General features: G+C 40.3%; 1 protein-coding gene across 2 annotated transcripts in view; it reads left to right on the forward strand.

Annotated features, from left to right (window-relative positions):
- Positions 1-3131: 3131 nt before the first annotated feature.
- Prdx4 (peroxiredoxin 4) overlaps positions 3132-11971 on the forward strand; it is a 17481-nt gene continuing 8641 nt past the window's right edge. The window contains exons 1-4 of one of the 2 annotated variants that reach the window (XM_050130349.1): positions 3132-3483; positions 6035-6152; positions 8479-8595; positions 10081-10203. In XM_050130349.1, coding sequence (XP_049986306.1) covers positions 3234-3483; positions 6035-6152; positions 8479-8595; positions 10081-10203 — 608 coding nt within the window. In that variant the 5' untranslated portion in view covers positions 3132-3233. The remainder of the gene's footprint in view (positions 3484-6034; positions 6153-8478; positions 8596-10080; positions 10204-11971) is intronic. The other variant, XM_050130348.1, reaches the window with a different exon arrangement.

Raw genomic sequence — 11971 nt, forward strand, 5'->3', positions numbered from 1 at the left:
GCTCCTCTCTAGCTCTTCCCCTGTCTCTCTTCTCTCATGGCCTGGTTCAGCCTGGACCCTTCCAAACGCCTCTACCTCGTAGCCACAATAAAAAGCTTCAACTCCACCATGCGTTGGAGTGGCCATGACCTTGTTTTCATTCACCCATTAACTCCACAAAATGACAAAAAGAGTCACAAAGCATAGCCTCTGTTATCTTTAAGCAAAGTATTACAGGAACCGGTACCTGACTACTAAAATCTAGAGGCTGAGGATGAAGCCCCCAACTATAAAGAACAATAAAATAAATAAGTAAAGGGCAGCTGTGGGCACAACCTAAACCACCAGCAAACAACAACAGTAACAACAAAACAGTCAGTGTTTCCAGAAACAGAATTAAAAGGACCCCAGCACAGGTGTAGGGCACTAAAGGCCTGGTACAGTAACGGAGTATTTAAGTTACCAGGCAGAGGGAAGAAACTGGATATGATTAGAACCTGCACCCTAAGATCCAGAGTGGGACCTGCAAAGGTACCCATGCCTATCAGATATGAATTCCACCAGGATATATTGCATCTTTGCCAATCATACAAGGGTGTATGTATGCTTTTCTCACAGCATCTGTACTATGTAGGGCCCCGTGAGAAGTAAAAAAAAAAGCTATGTGTGGGCAAATCAAGCTAATATCTAGATACTTAGGTGACCTCTGATTAATATCTGTGATATTTAGGAACACCCCCTCATGTTTGATGGTTTTCCACTGTTAGTGAGTAACTGACTCTAGCTGGATGGTGGGTGCCTTGAGGGCAAGGTCCCCTCTTCAAGGTTTATGGTGGCTGCTACTATGACGGCATAATGTCTGCTCAAATATCATTGGCTGAAAGGCCTCAGAGCAAGTGACACTCAATGCCAGCTAACAAGAGATTTCAGAGCAGCTGAGGGACAGAGAAGGTGCCAGGGAGGTGGCCAACCTGGTCACTCTTCCCCAGTGGGCAGGGGGTTCACTGGGGCCCAGCTGGTGAGCAGTCCCTGCTACCAACTGGGGCATCTCAGCTCAGTCTAGGGCAAAGAGGTGTAGGGATATATCACTCTCCCCCAGCTTAAAAAAAAAGAAAAACACCTCAGGTTCAAACTAAGAGGCCCAACTCAGGGCCTAGAATTCACTAAGGCTAGTGACTGTTACAGTCACCAGTCGTCATGGATCACCGCAGCCGCCCTCGATGGGGCGTAAGCCTTAATCGAGTCTCTGGGACTCAAATTCGAGCCCCTAGGGCCCCACTTCCGTTCCATGTTGAGCAGGAGGCTGGGGAAGGAGAAGAATGGGAACGGGAGCTGCCACGTCAGAGGCCTGTCATCTATGTACCTCCAGAAAATGAGGAGCTGCAGGAAAACGTTATGGGTAAGGATATTCTCCTCTCAGCGGGAAGATGGAGGTACTGGGAGCAAGTGGAGGAAGCCTGAGGAAAAGTGGGGGGCGGCAGGGAGCAGGACATGATGAGCGGCGACCTTTCTGAGAACTGAACCCAGAATCTCCTGGACATGCACTTTAAGACTGAGCTCTGCTGCATCCCTTACCCTGGTACCACATTTGATTTTAAAATATAATCACTTGGGACACACTTAAATCACCAAACTGTCTTTTTGCCCGCAAATTCCTGCTCGAAGAGAAAGGCTAGTCAGAACATATTGCTTTTTAGATTAGACCCTTTTATCTCTGAGTTTTCACCAAACTGGAAAAAAAAAAAAGGGCTAGGTCTAGAGAGGGAAATCATGGAACTACATTAATAGATCACACTACAGGGAAAAGATTACTGGACGAATAGAGTGGTATAATGCATGCCAATTGTGCTTTGGGAAAGTATGGTTTGAAGATTACTGGGTCAAACATGGGTAGAGGAACGGAAACCAGACACAATAACGGCCCATATTCAAAATTCTTATATTAAGGATGGAATTAGGGGGCTGGAGAGATGGCAGTAGTTAAAAGCTCCGGCTGCTCTCCCAAAGGACAAGGGTTTCATTCCCAGCACCCTCGTGGCAGCTCACAATTGTAACTCCAGCTCCAGGGGGTCTTTCAGTGTTGTCTTCTGGCTACTATGAGCCTCAGGCACACAAGCAATGCACAGACACCTCAGACAAAACACCCATTAAAATAAAATGTCAGGCGGATCTCTGTAAGTTCAATGCCAGCCGAGTCTGCAGACTGAGTTCCAGGACAGCCAGAAGTCTGTTAAACAGAGAAACCCTCTCTCTCTCTCTCTCAAAAAAAAAAAAAAAAAAAAAAAAATCATTAATAATAATTTTTTAAAAGATGTGAATAGAAGATGGTCAGGGTCTAAAATAGAGCTGTGGTTAGGAGTGCATGAAAGCAGCGCTAGGGCATGAGGGAGCTGACAGGTGACGTCACAATTCAGTCCTTGACAAGCTAAAATGGTGGGGCTGCCTCTTGGCGCTGGGGCAGTCACTAAATGGTGGCAGGGCATGCAGCAGGGTGTCAAGGGTAGAGGCAACGCAACAATGGGTAAAGGGGTAAATTGCGCTTTTGCACTGAGCTAGGAGGGGTTTCAGGTCTTGACGGGGAAATAAGGAAGTGACCACATTCCACGTTATATTGTTCACACTGTCCCCTAAGTGCACACAAGCATGATCTCTCAAAAACAAAACCAACAAAATGTATGAAGGTGACTTTAAATAGAGTATTGATTGCAGCCAGGCCGTGGTGGCGCACACCTTTAATCCCAGCACCCAGGAGTCAGAGACAGGCAGAGCTCTGTGAGTTCGAGGCCACCTGGTCTACAGCGTGAGTTCCAGGACAGCCATGGCCACACAGAGAAACCGTGTCTTGAAATAACGAAAAGTATATATTGCCAGTCCTTCACAAGCATATAGGTTACTTTGAACTTCTAAAGAGATGGAGTGAGGGGTAGGGAAGCTCTGTTATAGTGATGGACGTGGAAGCACACCGGCACTTGGGTCGCCACTCACCCCCACCCCCATCCCCACCCTGAAAGACGCCTTTGATAAGTTCGGAAAACATTTCTGCTTGCTTGGACGACTGTAAGGCGCAGGCGCAGAAACTCGTGGGGGTGCGAGGCGGGGCCTGCGCCCACGTGGCAGGGGGGGCGGAGTGGGGCGGAGCAAGTCTCGCGAGGCCGCGCCCTGGTTCGCGCGGTCTCTAGCGCGCCGTTTTAGCCGCTTGGCGGCGGGGGACTCCAAGCTTAAGCTGAGGGACGTGTTTTCGCGCTCGCTCGGTCATGGAGGTGCGGTCCAAGCTGCTGGACTCGACTACTCCGTCCCGTCGCTGGACCCGAAAGGTGGTGCTGATCCTGCCGCTGCTGCTGCTGTTTCTGTTGCGGACCCACGCTCTGCAGGGCTTGGAGTCGGAGGAGCGGTTCCGGACCCGGGAAAATGAGTGCCACTTCTACGCTGGTGGACAAGTGTACCCGGGAGAGGTGTCCCGGGTTTCGGTCGCAGATCACTCCCTGCATCTAAGCAAAGCCAAGAGTAGGTGGTGCCCTGCGGAGGTTGGGTGAATGGGGAAAAACTCGGGAATACTTGGACCCTTTTTGTGGATGCTACGGAAGGGTGGGGCTGGAGTTGGGCCGCTCCCCCAAGGCTGCCTCAGAGCTCTGGGTCCACCCCGTTGTCTTTGTGGGTGTGAGGATGGGTTCCTGGTGTGAAGAAAGATGGTTTCCTCTGACCAGATTTTGGGAGAGGTAGCGGTTACCCCTAAAGCCACAAATGGGGGTGTTCCTAGTCCCGGGCTTGCAGGCTTGGAGGATGTTGTGCAAACTAAAAGACTTTCTTAAATGTCCGAAAATGCCTGCAGCAGCCCTGTCTGTTCCAGGGAAGAGAGTTCATTGAGAAGTTGAATAATGATTCACAGAGAGTTTGATTAAGCAGGGAAGTGGCTAAACAAAATGTTCAGAAGGTCAAACTTTTTTTTTGTAACATACTAAGATTTTTATTGGAAGTCATCTCCCCAAAATATGTACAGTTAGTGGATATTGATATTTCTAAAAACAAAATGAAGTATTTTGGAGGGAAACTGGGGTTGGGAGTGGAAGTGGCACAATTGGGTTTATTGGGTTGATGGTACTGCCAACTGGGCTTTTCATTATTTGTCTTTCTGTCCAGTGTTTGAAGCTAGTGGCCACTCTCAGAAAAGACACGTCAGACTAAGTAGACACTGAGAAAGTCAGGGCCTGCTGCATCTGGATATTAAGACTGCCAAAAAGAAGTGACCAGAGCATCCAGACAAAGCCCGTGTCTTACTGGCTTTTCCCTAGCCCTCTTCTAGGGATTATTTGACATTCTGTACGTGTATGTTTGAATTTTGGTTGTTGTAGCACATTATGTCCTAGTGTTCGGTGGAAAATAGTTAGACTTGCTAGTTTGTGGCCTGCTTTTTGAGTATAGGGTCCGGACAGATCTGACAGAATGGCTTCAAACTCGTGTTTCATTGCAGAGAGCCGAGTTTACAGATGTGCCCACGACACCTTGGCTGTTTCACAGTTCTGAACCTCCAGAGATAATGACATGTTGCTACCACATGCAATGAATGAGAAAGGCTGTTTTACCTCATTCAACTTTTGTAGTTTCATAGTAGAACTACTTTGGGACTGTTTTAGAAAGCCAGTTTTTGCTTTAAGACAATAATATTTCCAAGTCCCATTGATTTCACTTGCCTGAGGAAGATATTCTGAAATGTGTTTACTCAAATATGCTTCCTGTTGGAAACAAAGCCATTCCAAAGCTGTATTTGGAAGTAAAAAAGAAAAAAACTGGTAGTTATAGTAGTTTCTGTTTACCAAAAATCTTTCAAATTTGTATGTAATTGTTGGATATCTGTGTTATATACAGGCTGATCTAAAATAGGAGAAAATGAGAATTTTTATTCATAAAAGGGGATATTATAGAGCAATTAAGGCTATTTTTTTCAAATACTTTAATAACATAAAAATGTCATAATTTACATTTTCAGTGAGAGGAAAAGATGTGCACCGTGACCCAGATTTCTGTTTGGAAAGTGGGAAAGATCAAAATGTTAACAGTAGTTAAACTGATGATAGACGGGATTTAAAATTGTCTTCGTTACTCTGTTTACCAGAATCATTATGCTAATGCATTTAAGACATAGCTGTTTGTTTGGTTGAGACAGGATCTCTCTAGCCCTGCCTGTCTTGGAACTCATTTAGTAGACCACGCTGGCTTCGAACTCAGAGACCCACCTGCCTATGCCGCCTGAATGCTGGGGTTAAAGATGTGCATCACCATGGTTTTTGTTTTGTTTTTTAATAGGTAAAGAGGGCTGCTTTTGGAATTTTATTTAAAAATCTTACCAAAATAACTACAGTTACTCAATCAAAGCCAAACATTTGCAAACATCAGTTTTCAAAGCAAGATTCCTTTTCCTGACATGATTTTCTGTCTGTGTAAAATCCTTAAGGAGTGTTTAGTACAGCATAAAATGTAAGGCTTTGTGGTCATGGGCAGAAACATTTTTCTAATTTCATTCAGTTAATGTGTGTTAATAATTATAGTAACCTGAAAAAATTCTATATATACAAGTATGTTTTTCACTAGCACCCAGCTGAAACTTAGCATTTCCTCCTATCACAGTTGTGGGCGACAACTCACTCTCACTCCTGAAGTACTTGCTAGTACCTGTTACCCATTGGGACACAGACTTTCTCATGCTGTGTGATAGCTATTACAGGAATCCTGTCAAAAGTTATCTTACAGAGTTATAGGATCACCCCCACATCTTGCACCTTGAAGGTGTTGGGAATGAACACACAGCTGTTACTACATCACCAGCTTTTTAAATGCATATATGTTGCATTTCAGGGAAGTTGGTTTCCTTTATAACTCTATGCATCTTATATCGTCTAACAGTAAGTTATTGTTCCAAGTTCTCAGAAGTCTGTAAGCTTCCAGGCTGCCAGTGAAGTCTAATGCTTTAGAAGCCTCAATTTTCAGTGTTTTTCTAAAGCTGCCCTCTGCCATTCCAACAACTTTCTGTGTTATAGCAGATTATGTTTTTCTTTCTTAGTCTCCAAGCCAGCACCTTATTGGGAAGGAACAGCTGTGATAAACGGAGAATTCAAGGAGCTCAAACTGACTGACTATCGTGGGAAATACTTGGTTTTTTTCTTCTACCCACTTGATTTGTAAGTAATACATGCAAGTAATCACTAGTTAAATGCCAGTCTTTGTCATTTGTTATCCAAGGACAACAAACAGAATTTGTTTTTCAGCTGATGGTTCTTTTAATAAGGCAAGCTGAGAGAAAAAAGGTAATATCTACCACATATTTGAGTCACAAAGGCAAGAAAATAGACTGATAATATTTTAGTAAGTAGCTAATGCAAGAGTTAATACATAGTTTTGTTTGCTTTAAAGGCTTTTCTATCTTTATTTGCTATATTATTTTCCTGAGATTTGTACAATGAAATATCTATTTAATATATATAGTAATACTTTCTGACTGTAGCAGTTCTGGCAGCATTTTTTTTGGATGACCATAAAGTCAGTCATAAATTGTCTTGTAGTTATGCACATCAAGGAGTTTATTTTGAAACATACAATTCTGAGATTGCCTTATTCATGAAAAGAGTAAAAAGAAAGCAACAAAGAGAGAATTAGTTATATCAACCTCCTATTTTTTTCTATTTCAAATTTTTGGGGGTGTTACAAAAAACAGCAAAAAGGTCCCTTTAATTATGTCATTGTACCTTTCTTTGTCCAATAAGATGAATCTAGAACAATATAGTTGAGAAGTAAATTCATTTCTAAACATTGTAAGCCAGGAGTTAGCATTTTCTCTATCGGACAAAGAAGAGTAAGAGATTTTAATCTTGTTATCTCTGTGCTGCTGTCCCGTATTCCTATAGGTAAAATATACATGCATGATTGCTGTTTTGCTGCAGAGAAATTTCACCACTAAAAAGCACGATATGACCAGTAGAACAAAGTTTGCCAACCCTTCAGTACTAAGCCAAGTGGAAAGAATTCTAATAAAATTAGGGCTTTAAACCCAAAAGAAGTTATCTCTCTAATAAGCCTATGCTCTGGCTCTATTAACTAAAAGAATAAGTTAATTTCTAATGGAATTCAGAAGTAGATTTCTTGAGATAATAAGAAAGAAGGTAGAATCTACCATTAACCTTTTTAGAAAATACTGGATGAAAGTATGTTTTGTCACCCAGTTTATCGGGGACAGTTAGAACTATTTGTTTGCACATGGCAGTGCTATGTTTGAACAACTGAATTATTTTTAAATCCACTATTGAACTCAAGTAGAAACTTTTTCCCTAGATCTATGTTTTTCAAATTTTTGGGCCATAACCCATACATATTTCATTGTCACCCAATACACATCGATATGTACACAGGGTAACATTCATTCTCAGCCCAAGCTCAGCCATGCTTAATGTCAAAATACTGAAAAACTTCCATACAAAGTGGTAAATAATCACCTTCCCAAATTCCTCTCCAATTTGGCTCTCCCAAGTGGTCCCTTTCTGAAAATTCAAGGTCAAAACCTAGCTTCAAGTTAAGATTGAATATCACTACTGAAGATAGACATATATATATATGAATGTTTATATAAATATAAATATATAAACATATATATATAAATGTTTAATAAATAACTATCCTCATTATGTATAATGTATTGTCATTTTTATATTTTAACATTGGTTCCAGCTCACTAAATTAGTTTAACCATAGTTTGAAAATGGCTTAGCAGTCAAGAGCACTGGCTGTTCTTCAGATGATCCATGCTTAATTCCCAGCACCCACATAGACTCTTACAACCCTCTGTAACTCCAGTTCCATGGGACCTCATACTCTCTTTTGACCTCCTCAGGTATGAAGCACATACATGTTACACAGACATACATGTAGGCAAAACACTCATAAAGTGATAAGAAAACTTTTAAAAGAAATACTGCCTGGAATAATGTCTTCTCAACTGTTCTGCTAAAATTTTATATTACCCCAGGTGTATTTTACATAGGGCTGGAACACAAGGTGAAAGAGAAACTATCCAGAAGCAGAAGGTAGGACTAAAGAGTATTGCCTCATCTGTAAGCTACATGTAGAGGAGGCTAGCCCATAGGAATAAGAAAAACAAGCAAAATGATATAAATATAACTTAGATCCCTTGAAATCTGTAACACACTAAACTACAAAATATTGAAAGCTTATGAAATGGGGATGCTGTTGGGAGGAAGAAGGAAGCATTTCTCACACACTGATCAATTAAAATATAAAAAGAAAATTGGTTGAAAAGCAATTGAAAACTTGTTTAGAATATTTAATTAAATACTGTCTTAGAATTTCAGCTGGAGAAAACTCATTTATCTGCTGTCTCCTTAAGGTATGTTTTTATGTACTCAAAAGTGTTTATAATAAACAAACGCTTGTTTGAAAATATAGGTGTATGCTTATTTTGAGAATACTCACTTGTTTTCTTTTTTCAACTTTCAGCACCTTTGTATGTCCAACTGAAATCATCGCTTTTGGTGACCGAATTGAAGAATTCAGATCTATAAATACTGAAGTGGTGGCATGCTCTGTCGACTCTCAGTTTACCCACCTGGCCTGGTCAGTGTTCTGCTTTAAGTCTGGGATAAAATGAGTAGATTTATTGCCTAGTCATGTGCAGATGCTCTTAATATGTTAATGTTATAATAATTTGGGTATCCTTAGTGTGAAGAAAAATTAAAACACTTCTGTTACATAGTTATCACTGTGTTAGCTCAGTCATTAGTTTTTATAGTTTTCAAAAAGCAGTCATTTTTAAAAATTAATTTTAGACTAGTGTGACTGAAAGAGAAGGATCTCTGTGAGATCAGGGTCAATGCAGGCTACAAAGATCCTGTCTCAAAATCCAAAACCAAAAAATTAGTGCTAAAAGTAACTTGTAAAAATGTATTATCCTGAGAAGATATTTTATCTAACAAACTGTAACGAACTGCTAATTAAAATGACAAGATATGCCATTTCAACTTGTCTCATTGGCCTAGATTGAAGGAAAAACCTCAGTGTTACTAAAGGTGTGAAGAAATGGCACTCAGACATAGTTTAAGGTTCAGCATTCCTGGAGAGCAGCTGAGCAACATGTCTCAAAATCTGAAAAGTGTATGGATATATGAGTTTTGAATAATGTCAGTAGTGTTGGGCTGAAAAATTTTCACATGGTGAAGATTATTGAGAATTCTTTTGATTTTTTAAAATGTAACGTTCAATTCATTGAACTTATAAATACATGCACAAGTGTTTTTCCTCACTGGCAATTTTTATAGACACATTAAAATGTCGAATAATATGCAGGACAAAGTTCAATTGGTTGGAGAGCTATAATTGTAAGTATCAAATATATCCTGATTACTAATAGAAGAATATTAAATCTTCTTGTTCATTTGCTTTATTATTTTTGTAATGATTTTGAATCTTTCTACAGTTAAAATGCATGTAAACGAAGGGAAACTTTCAAATAATTTAGGTGGTTTTCTTTTTTTTTAAGATTTATTTATTTATATGTGCATGCTCTATGTGCATGTATACCTGCATGCCAGAAGAGGGCATCAGATCTCGTTATAGGTGATTGTGAGCCAACATGTGGGTGCTGGGAATTAAACTAAGGACCTCTGGAAGAGCAAATAGGGCACTTAATCACCAAGCCATTTTTCCAGGCCTCCAGTGTTGTTTTCTCTGGGAAATTGGGGCTCTGTTTTTTAAACAGATAAGTTTTATACTCATACTAGCAAAGGTTTCTACAGACATGTCAGAAAGAGTGCAGCAGACCTAAAGAAAAATACAGTCAGTTTTATGTCTGTCAATAGGGATCTATAAGATATGGTATTTCATACATTAAAAATGCTATGTGTATCAACATTTAGTACTTAAAGGATGTGGATATACTACCTAGTGGGAAAAAAAAGCATGAAAATAGAAAGTACAGTAGCCTGTTTTTTGTTATAAAGCGGGTATATGTATATTACCTGTATTTATGTACTTTCATGTGTGGAAAGAGTTGATTTTTAATATGTCATTTATATCTGAGGGCTGATATTCTGTCTATTACAGGATTAATACTCCTCGAAGACAGGGAGGGCTGGGGCCAATAAGGATTCCACTTCTTTCGGACCTGAACCATCAGATCTCAAAGGACTATGGTGTATACCTCGAGGACTCAGGCCACACTCTTAGGTACCTGTGATTATCATTTTGAAAAAACTCCAAGAACATTTATCATCTTCCTAGAAATAAGTGATACTTCAGAGTTAGAAGATAGATACTTTGATCAAAAATATCTTTGCTCTATTTGCAGGAATGTTGTAAATAGTCTTTAAACTGTCCCTATTTAAACTAGAGTTGCACACTGTTAAAGCTAGAGGGCTTCAACAACCTCTCTGTTTACAAATAAAATAAGCAGATGTGTGGATGACTAGAAATGGAGTCACAGTTAGAAAATAAGTTAATAACAGCGACCAGACTTGTATCTGGGTCTCCTGACCCCATTATTCTTCCTGTTTTCCTTTTATCTGAACTGGCTTTAGTAATGTTTTTCTAAAGCATACTTAGTACTTTGCTCACCTGTATCTTTGAAAAGACTAAGGCAGTATCGCACCCAGCAGCCTTTTCAGCTTACTGAGTTTTGATTTTTGACACAGTGTAGTTCTGGCTGTCCTGGAACTCACTCTATAGACCAGGCTGGTAGCTTGTATATAAACTAGTAAGTACAAATACAATTCTTTGATAAAAGGGCAATTTGAGCATTAAAAAGTTAAAAGTTGTTGAACACTTATTGAGTAATATTACCTAACACGGAATTTGCCCTTTGATTTTGACAGATAGCATTTTTTGAGATAAGATCTTAGCCCAGGCTGGCCTTGTTTTGAACTACATAGTTAAGGATGACCTTGAACACCTAATCTTCCTGCCTCTGCTCCCCCAAGAATTGGGATTATTTAAAGTCAGATTAAGGGTTTTGTTTTTGTTTTTTCCCTTAAAAGGGAGGGATTGTTTGTTTTTTGAAAGAGACTTACTTGGCTAGCCTGGAATTGACTGACTTCCAACTTACAAAGATCTATTTGCTTTTGCTTCCCCAGTGCTGGGAATAAAGATATGGGCCACGAGATATAGTTTTTTTAAAAACATACATACATACATATATATATATATATATAATACTGTATTTCATTATGTTTTTATACATGTAGATATTGACAGTGTCTTTTTTTTTAAAGATTTATTTATTTATTATGTATACAACATTCTGCCTCGATGTATGCCCGCTCACCAGAGGAGGGCGCAAGATCTCAATACAGATGGTTGTGAGCCACCATGTGGTTGCTGGGAATTGAGCTCAGGACCTCTGGAAGAGCAGCCAGTGCTCTTAACCTCTGAGCCATCTCTCCAGCCCATGACAGTGTCTTGATCATACTCAACTACCCATTATAATCTTTTGTCCCATTCCTGCTACTCCTCTCCTAATCCATCTATCTTCATGTCTTTATTGACACGTGTGTGTTCCAGTGAATTTGAATAGGGTGGTTTATAGGACCATGGGCACCTTAACAGTGGCAGAAGAAAACAACCATTAACTTGTTGAAATAGAAGCAGCGGGGCTGTGTCCCCAGCACCCCGGCCGTCTGCTAGCTCATGCCCGAAATAACAACACACAAACTATTCATTTAAAGACTGCTTGGCCCATTTCTATTTAGCCACTTCTAGGCTAATTCTCACATATTAATTTAGCCCATTTCTAATAATGTTTGTAAGCACCCCAAGGTGCGCTTACTGGGAAGATTCTAGCCTACATCCATCCAGGGTCGGAGTTGCCTGGGAGAGCAGAGCTGTCGAGTCTGCCTGAGGAGTCTTACCTCACTTCCTCTTCCTCCTGTTTACTCCTCCCACCTATGTTTTAACCTATCAGGGCAAGCAGTTTCTTTATTTAATTAACCAATGAAATCAA

This window comes from Alexandromys fortis, unplaced genomic scaffold (assembly GCF_014885135.2).
Source record: "Alexandromys fortis isolate MF-2015 unplaced genomic scaffold, M_Fortis_MF-2015_v1.1 scaffold_340, whole genome shotgun sequence".
In the NCBI taxonomy this organism is placed as follows: domain Eukaryota; kingdom Metazoa; phylum Chordata; class Mammalia; order Rodentia; family Cricetidae; genus Alexandromys; species Alexandromys fortis.